The sequence below is a fragment of the Talpa europaea genome, assembly GCF_964194135.1.
Source record: "Talpa europaea genome assembly, chromosome: 6".
In the NCBI taxonomy this organism is placed as follows: Eukaryota; Metazoa; Chordata; class Mammalia; order Eulipotyphla; family Talpidae; genus Talpa; species Talpa europaea.
The window spans coordinates 63,546,500-63,567,954 of record NC_140072.1 but is presented as its reverse complement, the minus strand read 5'-3'; the positions used below and the strand labels follow the sequence as shown (position 1 = coordinate 63,567,954).

The 21,455-nt window shown below is 35.0% G+C and overlaps 1 protein-coding gene across 10 annotated transcripts in view; it reads left to right on the top strand.

Annotated features, from left to right (window-relative positions):
• The window catches only part of EHBP1 (EH domain binding protein 1), a gene marked incomplete at its 3' end in the record, with an annotated part of 325,825 nt that overhangs the window by 113,019 nt on the left and 191,351 nt on the right, over positions 1–21,455 (top strand). For all 10 annotated transcript variants that reach the window (XM_084235967.1, XM_084235974.1, XM_084235973.1 and 7 more), the window contains exons 5-6: positions 6,566–6,747; positions 9,268–9,407. In XM_084235967.1, coding sequence (XP_084092093.1) covers positions 6,566–6,747; positions 9,268–9,407 — 322 coding nt within the window. The remainder of the gene's footprint in view (positions 1–6,565; positions 6,748–9,267; positions 9,408–21,455) is intronic.

The window sequence follows — 21,455 nt, the reverse complement described above, 5'->3', positions numbered from 1 at the left end:
ACCCTTGAAAATTTTTAACAGCCCTCACATGGGTTACATGTAAGTACCTTCTTGATGTAATAAAATTTTTCATTTTATTAAATTTTGACACTTGAGCATTAGTCGTTAGTGTTCTCGGTGACAAAATGAGAAGTATCATAAAACACTTATGTTCCACTGCAGAGGACGAAATTATTCAAGAAAAGGCATTTTTTTGTGATTATTGTAATTGAAAAGCTAAACTAACAGCTTTTTTTCCTGGGACATCACTTTAACTTGAAAAAAATGACTGACAAACTGGTTAATCATGCTTGGGTATTTGGCAAACATTTTCTTAACACTCAACTTGGTGAGCCTGCCACTTAAAGGTGAGTGAAACTATTGTTGTCAATAATAAGATTCAGACTTTAAAGTAAAAATTAGAATTTTTAGTGGAGCAGAAAGACCCTTCTTATATTGTTGGTGGTAATGTAGGTTGGTCCAGCCCCTTTGATAAACCAAATGGAGTTTCTCAAAATATTCAGAATGGGTCTTAACATATTACCCAACAGTTCTGAAGAATACAAAAAAATAATTTGAAGAGATTTATGTACTCCTGTATTCATTGTATCTCTGTTTACAACAGCTAAATTATGGGGGTGGGGGGAAGCCAGAGTGCCCAAGGACAGAGAGTGGGTTAGGAAACTGATATGCGTGTATAATGGAAGACAACTAAGCTATAAAAACTATGAGCTCCAGTCATTTGAAACAACATGGGTAGACCTGGGGAGGATAATCCTGAGCCAAATAAGTCAGAAGGAGAAAGACAAATTCAGAATGTTCTCCCTGGTATGTGGAATTCAAAGAAACATAACAAAGGCTCAGTCAAAACCAAACCGGTGATAAACTCCTTGACATCTGAATGCAAAACTGAGGCAGCCAGAGGGAAAGCATAGGAGGGAGGGAGTGGTGGAGAAGGAACCCAGTGAAACGTGGTTGGAGGATTGTTGGGGTGCTGGCAGTACAGTTTTGAACCTAAAACCCCCAAAGCAGATACAGAAATGTAAACCCATTTTACCTCAATAAGCATAATTGGACAGGAAAAAGAAGAAAATTAGAGTTTTCAAATACTTATATTTGCCACCTTAAGCTTGATAGTTTGCGAGTTCTTCAAGGTTTTTCTTATGGAGTAGGTACTGATAGAACCAAATATTGTTATTTTGGTATTATATAATGAAATTTGTCAACCTTTAGAAAATCATTGGTGAGTAGAAATTCATTCAGCTTTGATGATAGAGCATTGAATTTTAATGTTTGAGAATCTTACTGATATGATTTCATATTTCTCATTACTATTAATCTTTAAGAAACTACCACTTGGGCCTCCCCTGGTGGCACAGGCAGTTGAGTGTAGCACTGTGAAGCTGTCTGGTTTTGTTCCTAGAATACGTGATCCTCCGTGTAGCAAACCCAGAGAGAAAACAGCAACTAAATACTGAAACTAGTGATTATAGCAAGGCTGCAGGATACAATAGTAATAAAAAGTTAAACAACACATGGGCCTCCCCAGTGGCGCAGTGGTTGAGCGCTGGGTTGCGAAGCTGCCCGCAGCCTCTGCAGCGCCGGTTCGATCCCCGGCTGCTCCCCAGCCACTGGAGGAGGGTCCCACATGGCGTGCAGACCTCTCCTGCCGCCCGATGCTCCCCTCAGCAGTGTACTTTGGTCCTTCTGCCTGCTCTGCTCCCCGCTCTGGCTCTGGTGAAGTCTCTCACCCTCCCACGCTTCTGACTGTACCCGGAATAAAGATTTAAATAAATCTTTAAAAAAATTTAAAAAAAAAAAAAAGTTAAACAGCACAGTAGAAAAAAACCACAAAGATTTCACAGAAGAAAAATACATGATAATAAGCTGTAAGGGAAGAATCAATGTCATTAGTAATTAGATAAATACAATTAAGACTGTAATGAAGTGTAATATTTAATCTCAGATTGGCAAAAATGAAAAAGGCAGAAAATATCAACTGTTTCATAAACATGAAACAATGGAAACAAGTAGTGTAAATCAATACAACCACTTTGGAAAACAATTTGACATTTTCAGTAAAGTTGAACATCTACTTATCATATGACTGGCAATTCCCATTCTAGAAATGTACTCGATGAATCATTGCACATGTGAACCAGATTATAGATATAAGGTAAAGTACGCATGTGTCCAACTTGAAAAGGTGATATCAAATTGCTTTCTAAAGTGGCTGTGTCAATTGAAACTCTCCAGCAGTACAAGGGTTTGCATTGTTCCACATTCTTTTTTTAAATTTATTTTTTATATATATTTCTTACATCATTTTTCATTTTTGCACAATGTATGCATTTTCATCTTGGTTATATTCCCCATACAATTGCACCCCCCTTATTTTGACCCCAATCCCTCCTCACCTGGTAGAGATAGGGTAAGGGGGAATGGTGATATTAAGGAGTTTATCACCAGTTTGGTTTTGACTGAGCCTTTATGTTTCTCTGAATTCCACATACCAGGGAGAACATCCTGAATTTGTCTTTCTCCTTCTGACTTATAGAACTTATAGAACTCTACTTTAGGAATTTTGAAATAGTTACCAAAATATTGCCAGATTCACAAGCAGATAAGCCTAGATTCGGAATCTGAAATTTAATCTCACATATGTGTCAACTCTTAACTTCTTGCTGACTTTTGTCATCTAACTACCTTTCTCTAAGGGTGTCTTTTAATATATATTTTTTCTTATTTCTGTCCTCTTCTCCAAACTGATACGATATGAAAAAGCATTAAGAATCTGGTAACAATATCATAATTCTCTTTCTGCCAGGCTGACCCTTTGCCTTTAAAGGAGGGCTATTGTATGCCAAAACATACTCATAGAGCAGTGGAGTCATTCATTTTATTCTATATAGAACCGATGGTAGCAATGATAACAATCCTGGGTGGGTAAAAATTTAGACTTGATGGTTATAAAAAATGAGAAAACTCATTGGATCAAAGGTTAGAGTTGTGAAAGATCATGTTTTTCTCATTACTGTTTTTTAAAAAATATTTTTTCTCTGAGTAGTTAATTTTAGGGAGGGAAGTGCTGTGTGAGCTGTGTGAATAATTACTGGAAACACCATTCAGACCTCTTCTGAACAAGGATACAGGTAGTGAGAACCTGTGTTAATATCAGGAATAGTTGTTGTAGACTCAAAAGAACTCTCTATTCTGCTCATTATTGCTGGGTAAGTAATTGCTAGATTAAGCATTACAGCTAATTGTGTTTAGAATTTAGTTGCTTTTATTTCCTCTTCAGAGATATCAATTTGCTAAATCCTTAAAAATACCCTGAGTTCACCAGAAAATATTTGCTATATAGTTTTTACCTAAAAAATGAAATTGACAGAATGTTAGTCATCAAAAGTCTAGATTTTGCAGGAATTAACCAACTGGACTTTAAAAATTATGCTTATTTCCAAATTGACAGAATGTTAGTCATCAAAAGTCTAGATTTTGCAGGAATTAACCAACTGAACTTTAAAAATTATGCTTATTTCCAAATTATCTTAATTTTAGTAATTTATTTGTTTATATTATAAAATTAAATTATTTCAGAATCGATGTTATACTTTGTGAACCAGATTCATTTAACAAAATCTGCAAATAATGTGACAGTTTGTATGTCATGCTTTCCAAACAGAGGTTTTAAATCATATATGTAGAAGTTGCTAGCTATTCTAAAGGTACAATAAGAGATTATTGTTCATATTGGTGTAATAAATTGATACTCCCTGATCGTACTTTTTCATTTTGCACATTGTCAGAACCTTGGACCTTAATCTTATTCTTTGATTGACAGTAGTGACTAGGGAAAGAACATTTGTATTGTTTGGGATAGTCACATCTGTTCAACTTGATTCAGTTGAGGGTATTTGCATATTCTTAAGTATTTCTTGTGAGAGGGCTTAAATCCTTCTCAAGTGCTTGATGCATTTTGAAATTCATTCATAAGGTATCTACATGCACTAATAGTTCTGTATAATATTACAGCGCATAATCTGACAGATAAGACCACATTTTAAAGTAAGGTATTCTTTAGGGATGCTGATGCTGCATTACATTTTTACTTGTTCTACTGGCAGAAATGTCTTTTTTTTTTTTTGAAAAATGCTGCTTTTATGTGTTGATCAAATTAGTGTATATCCTTATTTTAGGTGACTTTGTCAATCATACGACAATAATAACTCAAAAGTTATTGGTAGTTTTTCCTGCCTTGGATAATTGAGTAATTTTATAGAAACTATTGTCGAACTTAAATGGATTTCTGTTTAGTCTCTTTATGTTATAGGGAAAGTTACCAAAACGTAAGTTAACTGACCTAACTCAAGATCTAGACAACTTGGAAATTAGGTCTTAGATTTATGTCTGAATTCCCAGACACTAAGGAGTGGTGGTATATGATGTCTGACATACATTGTTTACAAATTATCATATCTGAAAAGTCCCCTTGCCATAATCATAATCATAATCAGGAATAATGTCTTACTCATCATCATCTCTCTCCAGAGTTGACACCATGTGTTATACATGGTGAATACCCAGTCATTATTTTGCTGTCCTGTTTTCATTGTTCTTAGATGCTGTTATTCTGTAAAGGATATCTTTTAAATGAGATACCTTATTACTGGAATGTGAAACACCTTTGATAGCAAATAGGCCTCACTTGATGTCCTATTGCCTTTGGATTGGCAATTGAGAAGAATTTTGAGGTCTTCCATAGAGGTGTCTGCCACAGGCAGAGGATCAGAGAAAACAGCTGTTTCTTCTTTGATATATGTGATTTTAGGGGTGAGAGAGAGAACTACAGATAGGAATAACTAGGAATAAGTCCTGGGAAGAAATAAGGCTCAAATTACGGAATAGATGTCAGATACTTGAGGCAAAAATGAGGTAGAATGCCACATGAACTAGTGTAGTGGCAGGAAGGCCACAGTGCAGGATCTCTGTGATCCTATGCAGACGCGTAAATGAGGGTCCTGGAGCCCTCGGTAGCTTTTTCAGGCTTTTATTGGGATTTTACCAGGTACAGGGCAGGCAGGGGTGCCGAGGGGGATGGGAGGCCCAGCCTCCTAGTCCCCGGTGAATCTTCATTCTTCCTGGGCTCTCTGGTGTTCTCTCGTGGTCTCGCTCTCTCTTCTGCTTTTCTTCTCATTCTCTTCTCTTGCTTCCTCTGGTGTCCCTGTGATGCCGCCCTTATAAGCCAGTCTCAACCCAGGTGTACCCACCTACATATGGCCACATCTTACTCTAGGTGCCTGCCATGAGGCAGGCATTCAGGACCACAGGTATCATCATTAATCTAATGGCAGGAGGGCAGAAAAGCCTGATACGTTTTACTTACCCTACAGCTGGGATTTCTATTTAATAAATTATAGGCATTCAGAAAGGAGAATGATCATTAGGTTATATATTAAGTATAATCAGAGAAAGGAATACAGTTGTTGAGTATTTGATACTAGCCATGTATTACATCCTTTTTTATAGGAGCTCTGGAGTCTTTCTGCCCTAGTTTCCATTACTTGCTTTTCCTTTCCTGAGATATTTATTTGTTCTAGTATTCCCTTATTTCATCTTCCCTTATTTCATATATATGCCTTACGTAAAGATATAAAATGAACTCTTGCCATTCATTACAACATGGATGGAACTGGAGGGGATTATGCTAAGCAAAGTAAGCCAGGAGGAGAAAGAAAAGTACTAGATGGTGTCACTCCTAATGTAGAATATAGAGAGAAGAAAAAAGGCAGACAAAACCAAACCAAAACCCTGCAAACCTGACTATAAAATAATACAGGAGGGGGAGTGGGATGGTGGAGAGCAAAAGGGGGAAGGGACTCAGTGGACTTGGTGGAGGACTATGGGTGCCTTGATGGCGCATGTGATGTGGTGTAGTGGCAAGAAGGACACGGAGCAGGATCTCTATGACCCAAGCAGACAGGTGAAGTAGGAGTACTAGAGCCCTCGGTGCCTTTTGCAGGCTTTTATTGGGATTTACCAGGCACACAGCAGGCAGAGGTGCTGCGGGGCCGGGAGACTGGCAGGCCTCCCAGCCCCCAGCATGTCTTCACTCTTTCTGGGCGCTCCAGCGTTCTCTCGCGTTCTCTCTGCTTCTCGTGGTTCTTGTGCTGGCGTCTCCGTGACGCTGCCTGTGTAAGCCCAGCCTTAGCCCAGGTGAATCCCATCTACATATGCCCACACCCTATTTCAGGGGCCCGCCATCAGGCATGCATTCAGGACGACAAGGATCCATCATCAATCCTAATGGGGGGTGGGTGGGCAGAAAAGCCTGATACTTTTTACCTTACCCTACATGTGGTAACATACATTTGAAGTGTGAACATACACCACCGACTCTCATATAGTGTTGTAAACCAATGTTACCTCATAAATTTTGTTTAAAAAGAAAAAATTTTTTTCGTTTTGTTATAGGAATTCATTGCAGAAGGAAGTTCTTAACTTATTAATCATGTTATGAAAACAGTATTTAAAATATTTGATTATAAAGTAACTACAAATTATATAATTATTTTTTGTGTCTCAGGAATCCCCTTCTGGTCGAAGGAAAGCTCTTGCTACTAGCAGCATCAATATGAAACAGTATGCAAGCCCTATGCCAACTCAGACTGATGTCAAGTTAAAATTCAAGCCATTGTCTAAAAAAGTTATATCTGCCACACTCCAGTTTTCATTATCTTGCATTTTCCTTCGGGAAGGAAAAGCCACGTAAGTATCTTTTGTCAAATAAACATGGTGGGTAAAAAGCTTTTGACTTAAGTAGACTGGCAATACTTGAGAACATCTTACCACATACCAGTCATTCTTGCCATTCTTCTTATCTTGTTATTTATAGTCTCTTGACTCCAGTGAATGAATAATAATATAAATGTTGATTATTGCAGGTTTCAGTTTTTAAATTGTGTATTATAGGGTCTCATACATGTTTGTTTTATATTACAATGTCTTCAGTGTAAGGAACTATACTCCAAAATACAAACATTTCAATTTGTAAAGCTGTTTGATACCGCTGATACATGAGAGAAAACTCAACTAAAAAGTTTAAGATAGACGGATGAAAGAACTAAAGGAACTTTTGCCAATTTATGGTCTTTGACTCAGCCTTCCAAAAATTATATAGGATGGCACTGTTAATTAGATTAACAGTTTGATATAATTATCATTCTTGTAAAACATCACTTCTTAAGCATTGAATAGGCAATTGCACAAAAATAATTCCTATACCAAATTCCTAAAAGAGCAAATAATTCTTAAAAGAGCAGAATTGTAACTGGATAAAGTGATTTGAACATACATAAACAGGAGGAAAAAAATAACTTTCACCTTTATTGCATACAGTCAAGTCAAGGGTATGTGTATGTTTTGGGTGTGGTAAAGTGGAAGATCAGGAAGAAGAGAAATGAAAATTATATGCTTAGACTTAAAAGGTCAGGAGAAGAGAGCAGCTATGAATATTTCAATCCAGTCTGAATCACAGTTATGAATGTATTTGACCTAGTGGAATGTGTTTACTATAATTGGCCATGTCTGTCTGACTGATTTAAGACTGGATTCTGTGCGTCAGTCAGAATGAGATGTTTGGCACTCATCTCCAGGACAGCAAATGACTTGATAGATAACAGTAAGCCTCTTCTCTGGAAAGCTGGTTTCTGAGTGAGTATGGTAGGGAAATAGAATGGAATGGAAACAGTTAGTATTTCCTCTCAGGACCTTAGATTGTGAACTTAAATACTGAGAAATTAAAAATAAGAACCTTACCTTGAAGTTCAAGTGAGTATGAAAGGAAAGGGAACACAGAAAGAAGTGTAAAAACAAAATCAGCCCATCCTTTGAAGGTGGTGTCCTTTCTACTGGTCAATAACAAGTAAGTGAATCAGCACCATTCACCAAAATCTGGGTAAAAGGACATTCAGTCAAAAATAATGTCTTAAAAAAAAAAAAAACCAAAAATAATGTCTTAATTTGGGTGGAGAATTCTCTCATAATACCCTGAAATCCCTCTCTCCTCATTTCTTGCCTCCTGACATTTCCGAAAGGAAAACATTAAGGGTTAAAATATGAAGGAATTAGGTAAAATTAAGCAAGTTAACATTTTGAGAATAATACAATATCTTGAAATCATTCCTTATTAATGTGAGCTGTTTCTAAGGCATTCATACAAAGTAATATAACTTCTTTTATTCATGCAGATTTTGTCACTAAATTTATTTTTGAAAGATGAAATGATTTTATTAACTCCAATTTATATGAGATTAAAAGAAGAGATGTAAAACAATTTAATCTGCAAAGTCATACCATGTTTAGAAGATAAGTGGATATTAAGATGTATTATTTTACAAAAAAAAAAAACAGTGCTTTTTAAAGTTTTTTTTGTAGAAAGTGTTTTAATTTGACATTCTGAATTTGGGGGATGTATATCATTCATGTTCAAATTTAGTTTATATATAAAATTAATTATGACCCAATTTTATGTGCTATAGTTTATTTGAAATTTAAGGTGAAAATAATAAATTAAGAAAAAATTATTTTACATGTAGGGCATCTAAACTTTATAAATTTATATTTAAAATATTTTAACATAAAATCATTATTACATTTTATCAAATATAAGATTTTTAACTTATCAACCCAGTTAATTTTTCCCTTTTGAAATTCTTAAAAAACTAGACTTTGCTTAAGGAGCCTTTTCTGTTAAAATAGTTCTTTAACTTTTGGGAATTAATAGCCCCCTTAAGAAAAGTGTACATTTAGACAAGATTTCAAGATAATTTATAAGGATTTACCACTTCTTTTCCTTCCTATCCACAAACCCAAAAGGGTTCATGGACTTCAGATTAAGAGTTTCCATTCTAATTCCTTTTGAAAGTTTGAATATTTTAAAGTTTAGATATCATTTGATATGTAAACTGTCTAGCTGTTTTATGGAACAAGTTTGTTTTCCTGATTAAGATTTTTTCCCCCATGATTAAGAAACCATGCTTTAAATTTTTAGTCTTCTATAGATTTACAACACAGAATTAAACTAACTCCTAATGAGTTAGTTTTTATTTATGTTTGTTTTTAGTAATTAAACCTGCCATTTAAAAATTAATGAATTTGAGTACTTAGATTTTTAAATATTCTTGCATAAATGTTAAGATTATAGAAGGAATATATTATTTTCTTAAGAAACAATCTTTTTCAGGGAATGTCATTTGAAGAATTGTTTATTTTAAATCATTGATATAGGGATGAAGACATGCAAAGTTTGGCTAGTCTGATGAGTATGAAGCAGGCTGACATTGGCAACTTAGATGACTTTGAAGAAGATAACGAAGAAGATGATGAGAATCGAGTAAACCAAGAGGAAAAGGCAGCAAAAATTACAGGTTGGTTTTATTAGCATTAAGTTAAAAGTTTATCTTTTTTTTTTTTTTTTTAGCAGAGTTGAAAAGCTCATCCTTATTTCCCAGGAAAACAATTCCACTAACAAGGTATTGTTTTCTATTTTAAGTCTTTCTAATATACTCCTTTCCTCCCTGAAAATTTGAATGCCAATTGTAATGACTTAACAAATTTAGTAGGTCAAGATCAAGTCCAACTAAAGAGAGAGTAACATTGTCCTGTAACTACTGATTTTAGTATAAAGTTGCCTAAATATGTTTATACTTCCTTTTCAATGTGTGGATGAATCCTCTGTTCAATAAATACCGGCTCTAAAAGATGAAATGAGGAGATGTATTGACTACCTTCTCCTAGCTCATGTTTATTTATTCAAATAAACAATTTGTGCATATTCTCTATTTTGAATTTGTGTATATCTTATGTATTCTTATACCTAGAAGCTAACATAAATTTATTCTTTATAGCTGGTTTGACCAAACTATTAAGATGGTAAGTAGTTAGAATTTTTTGTATTACTTGACCAATAATATTTATTGAGAATCTGATTATAATACCTAAAGAACTGATATCATACCTTTATTATTGGAGTGAAAACCATGCAGTATTTATATACTCCTCTTAGCTAACAAATTAAATTTCTGGATTGCTAACCCTTGACTCCTATCATCTGTTGATATCTTGGTGATTTTTCCAAATACATTGGTCACTTTGGCACTCATCTCTTATCTCTGCTTCAACTCTTGCTATTATATGGAGGATTGCTATTAATCGCGTGAATGACCTTCTTAACTCCTTTGCCAAAAAATTCTTGACTTTCTCATCTCCAGTTCATTTCCACTGTGCTCTTAAGAAATCTATTATAAGGAGTTGCTCTATTATAAGTATGGGTATGCAAAAAGGTGTTTTTTTTCCTGCATAAATTTTTGTTTTTAAATGACTACCATTTTCATTTCATATTTAACTCAAGGTGGTTAGGACAGTGTGTTTTATCAGGACTTTGTTCATTTCTGTTTTATTTGTAGTTTAATTTCATTCAAATGAGATTCTGAAATTTGTCAAGTTTCAATTAAAAATATGATTGACATTATAGGTGTGAGAAAGAGCTGAGTGAATATTCATAGGCTGCAATGATATTGGCACATGAGCAACCTGACCCAATAAATACTGATCTGCTCTGGAAGCTTTGGCTAATGTGATCATAAAACTCCAATGGGACAGAAAGTGTCAGGATGAAGACTTTTATTTGATCTGAAAGATAGAAAGGAATTGTTCTGAATAAATTCTTGTTTGAGAGAGTAACCTGATGAAATTAAAATGTTTTAAAAAAATAAAAATATGATTGAGAATTTTTTCTTTGTAGTCTAGATATATGAAATAGTTTTGTAAATTTTTCCTAAAATATCTTATATTTTGTTAGATTCAGCATAAAGCTAATAGACTAAACTTTAAGTGTATATTGTTTAATTACATATATTCTCTTTTTAAAACATTTATTTATGAATATAAGAATTGTGGTGTAGGCCACAGGTTTGGGGGGGGGCGGGCAGTGTATGAAAGGATTCACCAGAGACAGAGTAGGGAACAGAACAGGAGGATCTACTGAAATACACTGTCTAGGGTAGCAGCAGGTGAGATAGGAAAGGTCTGCTGTGCCATGTGGGTTAACTCCCTGCCAGGGATAAAACTCATGCTGCAGTCGCTGGTGATAGCTTGATAAGTGCTGAGCCTTAACCCCTTGTGTTACCAGGTAGGCCCTAATTATGTGTATTCTTACTCATTTTGTTTAGTTCATCTATGAAACAGAGAACTTCACTATTAAACTGTTTAGTCCATAAAAATGTATTCTTGGGGACCTCCCCAATGGTGCAGCAGGTTGAGTGCAGCGCTGTGAAGCTGTCCACAGCCTCTGAAGTGCAGATTTGATTCCCAGCCGGCCGGGGAGATACCCGCATGGTGCAGCAGACCTCTCCTGTCTCGCCCACTGCTCCCTTCAGCAGTGTTTTCCGTCCATCTGCCTTTTCTGCTCCCCACTCTGTCTCTCGTGAATTCTCTCACCCTCCCACACTTCTGGCCTATATCCCAGTTCTTGTATAAATAAATCTTTCTTTTAAAAAAAAAGAAATTATTACTTAAAAAAAAATGTATTCTTGGGCTTCCCTGGTAGCACAAGGGTTTAAGACCCAACCTATGAAACTGTCTGCAGCCACTGCAGCACAAGTTCAATCCCCAGCCAGGGAGCTACCCACATGGTGCAGCAGACCTTTCCTGACTCACCCGCTGTTCCCCTCAGCAGTGTATTTCAGTCAGTCTGCCTGTTCTGTTCCCCACTCTCTCTGGTGAATCCTCTTACCCCCACACCTCTGGCCTGTACCCCCGTTCTTTTGTGCATAAATAAGTAAATCTTTAAAAAAAAATGTATTCTTAAGTAGTTTTGTGGATTGTAATTTGTATCAGTTTACCCCATTTAGTTTCTCACACCTTGAAATTTTACCTGAATGTCAATACTTGTAACCCATATTTTCTTTATATATTTATTTTCTTACTTTATCATTTATTTTTAACCTGTTAAGTACTTCTCTTTTAAACAGTATTTGGGTGATTTAACTTTATGATCTTTAACTTTTAATAGTTACATTTCTTCATAATTAAAATACTTACTTTTACTTGGGAATTTTCTTCTTATTTTTTTTTTTTACCCATCCCCTACATTTACCATTCTCAGATATTCTGTAAGTATTGCTTAATAAAGTAATTTAACAGTTATACGTTCTATTTTCATTTGAGTAGCATTATCTAAAATAAATAAAACAGAGGAATAAATGAGACAGATATGTTCACTCAAGAGAGATTTATATAATTCTTTAGTTGAACTCTCCCCCAATAACAAATGCTTGCATTTATTTCTTAACTTAATACTTCTTTACATTTACAATGATGTCAGCATGAATTATTAGTCATGTCTCTCTTATGTTTGAATTCTTTGGGGCTTTGGTTTTTGTCTTATTTTTTTGACTATCTATAGTACATCAAGATGAATAAGTTTGTATTCTTCCGCTCCAACTACTGATGATCTTCTGCTTACCTTTAAAATTTTAATTCTGTTGCCACACTCTTAAGAAGCTTTTCGTGCCTACTAACTATTAATCTTGACCACTCAATCCTTAATGCTACTGCTCTGTCATTTGCAAATGCAGGCACATTTTCCTACAGCATGAATTTTTATAATTCTGATTGAACTTTTATTTAAAGTATTAGAAATTAGGTATGGTTTCAAAGCAGTCAGCACTTCTGTCTATATAACATCCTCACAATGCTTGAATGAGTATTTGACAATATGATCATCGTTAGGGTTCATTTAAATTTCTAAAGAGAAACTAAGAGGAAGAGAAAAAATATACCTACATAAATGACAAGGTTTTTTTTTTTAATTAGCTCAGAAAATCAGGTTCAGCTGAAATGGTTTATGTAAAGCTTTATGGGGAAAATTTAGACATTATAAGGCTCCTGAAAGGTCCTGGTATTACTTATGGTTTATCTTGCAAAGATCACCTAGGATTCTAATTAGTCTCAGATATTCAGACTTACAGACTTACATGACCTGAACAAGTCAAACTTAGTATTAGACTCAATTAGAAGAATACTGGACAGGAAACAGCATGCCAGTGGAATATTCACTGGAATCCTCACAGCCACCCAGGTGCTATATTCTTTGACCTCTATGCCCAAATGACACTTTGGGTGCAAGGAGATTACCTTGATTCAAAATCTCATGCTGCATAGGAGTTGATAGTTTTGTGACAATTTGATAGGTACAATTGCAAGATACATGCCTTGTTACAAGAGTCAACAATCAAAGATGTCAAATATGCCCTTTGTTCGATCCATAGTCCTTTTAGAGTCCTCCCACTTAGATGTAATTTATAAATCAGTATTCATTTTTACCGTAAACATTGGTGACTGATATTTGATAATCCTTTTTTAAAAGTTGGTAAATTTAATTTGGGAGGAGAGTGACATGGCTACCTTTAGGGAACATAATTTTAAAAGCACAGATGGTTGTAGAGGAGATAGCAGTTCGTATTTGAAGAACCAGTTGATAGTATGCTTAGCCTTCTGAGATTAAATGTCCAACTTGCTAGGGCTATTAGTGGGGATAAATAGGTCTTTCTCATTTGATTAGAAGGTTTCTCAAAATAAACTTGGGATTCAGAGAATACATTCGTTGAATTGCTGCTTTCTTTTATTTAGGTACCTCCCCTGCAGTATCTAGGATATTCCTCAAGAAAATTATAGAATATCGTGTAGACTCTATAAAAATAAAAATATTAAAATGGCCACCTATTTTCAATGTCTATGTAATGGATGAGAAGTTATGAAATACTGCATCTGTAAAGTAGTAAGTTTGGGAAATAGTGTGGAATCAGAGCAATGGGACATTTCGATCCCTTGAACTAAAAAGTTAATAAGGCACATAGCTACCTATTATAAAGAAGTTTAAGACCCTAGGATAAGAAATTGAAGACAGCAAGAATATTTCTACTCAGTGTTTAGAACTCAATTGTGTCAACACAGAATATTTGAAGTATAGATTACAAATTTGACCTACTCTAAAGAAGTTTGGTCTCTGATATTTAGGGTTAGAAGAGTTATAGGGCAGGGCGAGGGGCACCCCCTAATCCCCAAACCTGCCTGCTCTAAATAGGTTTGCCATTCGCCACATCAAGACAAAACATACTCTAGTGTATAAGATCTTTAATGGAAAGGAACTTTAATGCAATTACTGTGTAATACAGAAAAGGGAAAGAATGAAGTTCCCAAATCAAGCACCCAGAGTTACCCATACTCTCCTGGGTTAATGTCCAGCCAAACAGGGTTGGCCCAAAGCAGGGTCACTGAGGCCCAAAAGCCTGCCACAAGTCTAAGGCACCTTCTCATGGTTACCCATAGGAAAGGGCAGAAGGGGCCAAGCAGGTCTGGGACAGAAGGAACAAAATCAAAATCTAGATAAAAGCCACCTTTGTTAACCTCTGCGTGGGTCGCTCACCCACATCTGTTTCAACCAACCTAAGACTAAGAAGCAAGTACAGATTATTCACAAGTCTCTCTGTTCCACGCACTTCTTCCGGCTCTCCTTCTGGCTCCCCATCCTTCTTCCTTCCTCCCCCAGTCCCCTCCTAAGCTTCCTTTTCTCCCTGCTCAGCTCCACCATTACTTGGGTGGGACAGGGAACCTGGAACCTCCCCTTTCTTTGGGAACCACCCTATTCCAGAACCAGGAGACAAGGAATTTTCTAAATACTAGTGTATATTCTGTGAGGATTTATCCTGGGAATTTAAGGCTTATTTAAACATAGTGACAGAATAAAAGAGAGAAATCATATAATCATCTCAGCAGATGTAGAAATCAGTGTTTGACAAAACTCAGTACCAATTTTATCAGCATAATTTCATTGTAAAGAAATTTCTTCATCTTGATAAGCTTTGGTTATGAAAAGCTAAAGCTAGAATCATACTTAATGAAATACTGAACACTTTCCTCCTAAGAGTAGGAGCAAAGCTAGGATGTTTGCTCTTACCACTTCCATTCAACATTATTTTGGAGATCCTACCAAGGTCACAGCATCAATGTAGAAAAATATGTGAATTTATATATGAGCAGCAGACATTAGGGAAATGAAATAAAATAATTCCTTTTATAATAAAGACTATAGATAACATAGATATTTAGAAATAAATTTAAGGAAAGATATGGAAAAACTTCTGTACTGAAAACTGTAATACATTAGTGAATGAAGCCCATAAAAAGTGGAGAGATATTATGTTCACAGATTAGAAACTCATTGTTAACAACCTGTCACTTCTCAATTATCAATCTATAGATTCAACTCAATGCTAGTCATAATCCTAGCAGGATTCATTTTGCCTCTTCTAGAATGTTGCCTAAATTGACTACTACTGTATATATTCTTTTATATCAATTCTCTTTCATTCAGCAAAACAGCTTTGAGATACATCATGTTGTTGAACGTATTGACAGTTCATTTTTATTCCTGAATTTTTTTAAAGGAGGGAAATTAAAAGAATGATTCTGAAATACATTTGGAAAATTGAAAGACTGTACAAATAAAACAGTTGGTTGTAAAATAGCAGAAGTTTAATAGCAATAATATCTGACATGAAGATTTACTGTAAAGCTCTAGACAGAATAATGTGGTATTGGCATAAGACAAATTGATCAATAGAACAGAAAGTCCTGAAAAAGATCCAGTTGGCCAATTGATTTTTAACAAATGGGTACAGGATAATTCAGTGAAAAAAGGAAGGTATTTTAACATGATGCTGAAACACTCAAATGTTCATATGGAAATTGTAAACCTCAATTTTTACCTCTGAGCATATATAAACATTAAATCAAGGTACATCATGGAACTTAAATATAAAAGCTAAAACTATAAAACTTCTGGAACAAAAAAAAAAGACAATATGCTTATAACCTGAGAGTAGGCAGAGGATTCAGACATAACACAAAGAAAATAATAGCCATGAAAAAAATTCGTTAAATTATACTTCATCAAAATTAAAAACTTATGTTTATCAAAACAAACCATTAGGAAAATATATGGACAAGCCACAGACTAGTAGAAGAAAATATCAATATTTACAAAGCATATATCTGACACAGATCTTACATGTAGAATGGATTTTTTTAATGTTCAACAACTCAGTAATATAAAAGACAACCCTATTTAAGAGGCTGGCAATAATAAATGTTGGCAAGGATATGAATCAACTGAAACTCTCCTCCATTGTTGGTGGAGTGTCTGATGGAACAGTCATTTGGGGAGTTTGTTGTAACCTACCTTCTGACCCAACAATCTCAATCTTTGATATTTGTGGACATAAAAACATGGCTACAGAATGTGCATGGCTTTTTTTATGCATAATAGCCAAAACTGGAAGACACTTAGGTATACATTAAGAGGAAAATGACTGAACAAACTGTAGTGTATTCATGAGTAGGACACAATTCAGGAATAAAAATGAACTGTCGATACGTTCAATAACATGATGTATCTCAAAGCTGTTTTGCTGAATGAAAGAGAATTGATATAAAAGAATATATACAGTAGTAGTCAATTTATGCAACATTCTAGAAGAGGCAAAATGAATCCTGAAAAACTTTAGTAATAGCATGTCTGGTCTTATAAGAGACATGAGAAAACTTGTCGAAGTGATGTATATGTTCTATATATGCATGAGTGTATATGCTTGTGAAAATTCATTCAATTGTATACCTCAAGATTGGATAAAGAAAATGATTCCCACATTTCTGATTTATTGATCTACCTTGTGGTAACTGCTGTCCAAAGATTTTGCCCCAGTGACTCTTCGCTCCCAATTTTCATGCCCGTTTGTAGTTCATTGTCTTATATCTAGGATGGCTCTGTAGAGCCCTTTTTTTTTAAAATGACTTTATTTATGTATTTATGTATTTATTTATTTATTTATACAAGCACTGGGTACAGTCAGAAGCACGGGAGGGTGAGAGAATTCACCAGAGCCAGAGGGGAGAGCAGAACAGGCAGAAGGACCGAAGTACACTGCTGAGGGGAGCAGCGGGTGGCAGGAGAGGTCTGCATGCCATGTGGGACCCTCGCCAGTGGCCGGGGATTGAACTGGCGCTGCAGAGGCTGCGGGCAGCTTCACAGCCCAGCGCTCAACCACTGCGCCACCGGGGGAGGTCCTCTGTAGAACCTTTTTAACCAGTAGGTTGTGGGAGGATACTTTGTAATTTCCAAAGTAAGTTGTAAGATGCTTTATAGTGTCTATTTGAGTCTCTTAATTGTATCCTGTGGGGGGAGCCATACAAAGTCCAGTTACCCTGTGATTACTATGCTGAGAAGAATCCCAAAGTAGTCATACAGACATGTCAGTTGGAGAGAGAGAGGTCTGGGCAACCCCGCTGTTCCATCTGTCTCAACTGCAACACCAAACATGCAAATTAAGAAGCCATTTTGACATCCAGCTCAGTTAAAACTTTCACATGACTTCAGCTCCAGCCACTATCCAATGGCAATAACTCACCTTCTGAGTCCGGTCAACCCACAGAACTGTGAGTGATAGTAATTTGTTGCTTTATATCACCAATTTGGGGGGCTTAAATTATAACATTTCAGTTTTATGTAAATAAAACATTAAGGATATATAGGTAGACGGACATGTAGATAGACACATAGATTTAAAAAACAAACTGTTTCTAGAACTTAAAAATTATATATATATCGTCCTGCCTTTATGAACATCATGTCGAAAACTCAGTTCACTCATTCATTTACAATATATGTTAAGTACTAGCTATGTTAAAAAAATGTGTTATGTGTTAGAGATTAAAAGTTGAGAATAACATGGCTACACAGCTATTGAATTCCATTTTTATAGTTCATTAGGATGGAAATGACCATTAGGCAATTGGGATTTCAAACTTAGTTCTCACTACGAATATGAGATTTTTCTGTATGTACATGCTACTTAAACCAGGAAGGTAGATTAATTCTTCCAGGAAAAGCTAATTTAGGGAGGAAAAAAACAATAAAACCTATAATGGAGTCCTAGGGAATAACAGTGTCTAAGAGGCAGAGAGAAGAATAGTTTTTAAAGGAAACCAAGATAGAACTATTAAAGAATAGAAGGAGAACTAGGAGATATCAGTATCCTGGAAGGGACAGAAGGAATTTCAAGGGAGTAAATGGTTAATTACATTTACTCACACAAAAATCAAGTATGATAAAAGCTAAAAGATTTCTGGTTTATTTGCCTACAGAATATTCTCTGGTGACCTCAATGAGTGTGGTTTCAGTAAAGGAGATGGGTAAAGGTGGGGATAAATGTGGATTGCAAAGAATGAAGAATAAAGTAGATAAGAAATTTTAGACTACTTGGTTTTGAAGATTAAGAGAATCTAGCCAAACTGGAAGGGGCTAATGGTTAAAAAAGACTGTTATAAATTGAGGAGCAACATAATCATATTAATAAACCACTAAGGCTTATTAATTAGGTAAGGAAGGGTTGAAGATCAGGGAAACAAACTGCAGTGTCTACCCATGTCTCCTTTTCTCCCTGTAGCAGCTCCTCCTTTTACCATTATGATCCATTATGGAATTTTAGGTCACATTAATAAAACTGTAAGTTGTATCCATATATCAGATATTTATGGGCTAAAATCTGTGAGAAAAGTGACATCTTTTTGGACCTTGATCTCTGCCAGGAAGTTGAAATGTTACTATCTTAGTCCATCTTAAAATGAGATAGACCTGTACTGAATCTTGTAACACTTTGGAGACAAGAATGAGGACGCTGCAAGATTTTCAGGTATGTTCTGACTCGAGGCTGCTACTTTTTTCTTTAAACTCAACTGCAGACTTTCTTAAAAGGAAAAAGTTACCTACTCTTGGTGCTTTACTCCTCCCTCCCTTTTTTTTGTTCAATGTGATAATCTCTGGTGGTCAATTTCTATCTTCTTTTGCCTTCCTAACAGTAAAGGAGAGTCTCAAATTACTTGACCCTTTGCTTCGATTGCCTGCCCCTAATTTAGTTTTCCTTCTTTTTCTCACCAATGTGAATCAAGTCCATACTGACACTTTTATGATAACCGAATGTTGTACACTGCAGGTTTATTGCTCAGTTTGAGTAGCATGAGGGTAGAAATTTGTGCTTTTACCAAGCATTATTGGCATTTTACAACCATGTATGTCCAGACAACAAAGATGTATATAAATATATTAGGCAAGGAATTCTTTTTTGGTCCAGATAGTTATTACCAGGAAAACGTCCCACTTATAAAAAATTCTAGCATTAAATTTTTCTTGTAAATCTTAAACTTTTAACATTTCTTCTGATTATAAACATAAAAACACTTTGGAGGAAATTTGGAAGAAATAGAAATCTACTTCTTAAAAGGGCAAATACATAATAAAATTATGTATTTTAGGCTTCAGATCTACATATGCAACTGCAAATTGAATTATTTCCATGAGAAGTTTCACAAGCACCTATAGTTTGGTATGGAAAACTGAATAAACTCTGTTGCAGGGCTGGAGCTCCTATCCATAGTCACCCAATGCAGAAACCTAGCACTTAGCCTAGACTCCTTTCCCTATCTCCTATGTCAAATTGACCACAAAATCTTTCTTCTTAATGTAGTCTTTAATTAGCAAATGTTTATTGCGTGCCTCCTCTCATGGAGTAGTGATGACCTACTCATCTTCTTGCTTCCTATACAGTATTTTTCAAATGTTGACACCATGGTGCTTCTGGAATGATGTTTCTAAAATACATGTTTGATCTTTCAATGAATTCCAATAGGTCTCAGAGAAAAGTTCACATTCTTTAATTTGGTCACAGTAATCTTCACAATAGGGTATTTGCCAGCTTCATCTCGTTCCATTCCCAACTCATGACATCTTAAATCCTAAACAACTAGCAGTTACTCAAATATGACATGTTTTTTGATTCCTTTTTGTTTTTGCAGAATGCTCTCCATATCTTCTTTTATTTTAATAATTATAATGTTTATTTGTTTTGTGTTAGTTCAAATTTAGATAAGTCCAAGAAGCCTTTCTGGCCTCAATATGAAATATATACCCCTCTTCCTATTTTACATAGCGTATAGTACATGTCTCAATGTTAATATTTATCATTCTTTGTATGTTGTCTATCCCACAAAAATATAATGTCCTTAGGGGAGGTATTATAACAGGCATATAATAGGTACTTGATAAATGTTTGGTAAATAGAGAAATGATATTTGTTTGGAGGTTGCTTTTTACAATTTGGATTAACATTTATTTTTATATAGAATAAAAGAAGCATTGTTATTATCAGAATTACCTTTTCAGTCAAGAAAAAGTTAAAACTAGCAAGGTGACCATAGAACTGAGACATACAGCAAAGGAGGAGGAAAAAGGAGGTCAAAATAGGTGAGGAAAGAACACATGGAAATAGGGTGAAATAGGGTTCACAGGTGAGATGGTAGTGGGAGAACTATGGGGATTACTATGATGTAAGGAAAAAATTAACAAAAAATAATACTGTACATAATACATTTGCCATACCAAAACTTTTGCTAGAAGCAAAAGTTCTGGGAGTAAAATAAGGATTTATTTAAATGATGGATAACTAGGAAAACTAGGATAGGAAGGAAAATTTGTCAATCAGATGCTGATGAGTGGGGGAAATATTCTAAACAGAAAAATTACAATGTAAATAATTTAGTCAGAGCAATTTTGATACTATTTAAATAAATGCTCATATATCTAAAATTCTTCAGAACAATATTCATGTTTTAAAGTTGATGACCAAGTGTAATATTTGTTAGTATTTGCTATAGTGCTCATTATATAAGATGTTTAAATAAAAATGGCTTTCTACTTTCATTGATATTACATCTGAGAATATGAAATAATTGAGATGTGTTAGCTATATAAAGAAAACTATAAATCTTTGTGCATTATTTAAAAGTTTTTAACCTAGCAGTTTACATCTGGGAATAGAGTACAAATAAATGATACTGTTATGTATGATAAAATGTAGATATTAATAATAATACCTCAGGTTGTTTACAGGAATTAATTCTGATTGTGTAAACAAAACCATTCCCATGGCTTTAATAAATGTGAGCTGCTGTAATGAATATTTTTTCCTTATTTTCTAAGTTAGAAATAAATCATTTGCAGATTTTAAAAAATACACAACTACTAATGAATGGGGGGAAAAATCAGTCATGCACTCCTAATCACTCCTACCTGCATCATATATCCCTAAAAATTACAAAGTTATAATGATGTGTAGTGGGAGGTAGAGGATCTAATGTTGGACGAATTCTATCTACTAAGGATTTTGCTAGGTTAGTTTGGGTTGGAGTGGAGTTTAAAACTATGGCAGACAAGCTATGAAAATAACCTAAGGATCTAAAACAAATGAGTGAATCAAGAGGATATAGTATATATACACAGTGGAACACTATCCACAACATGG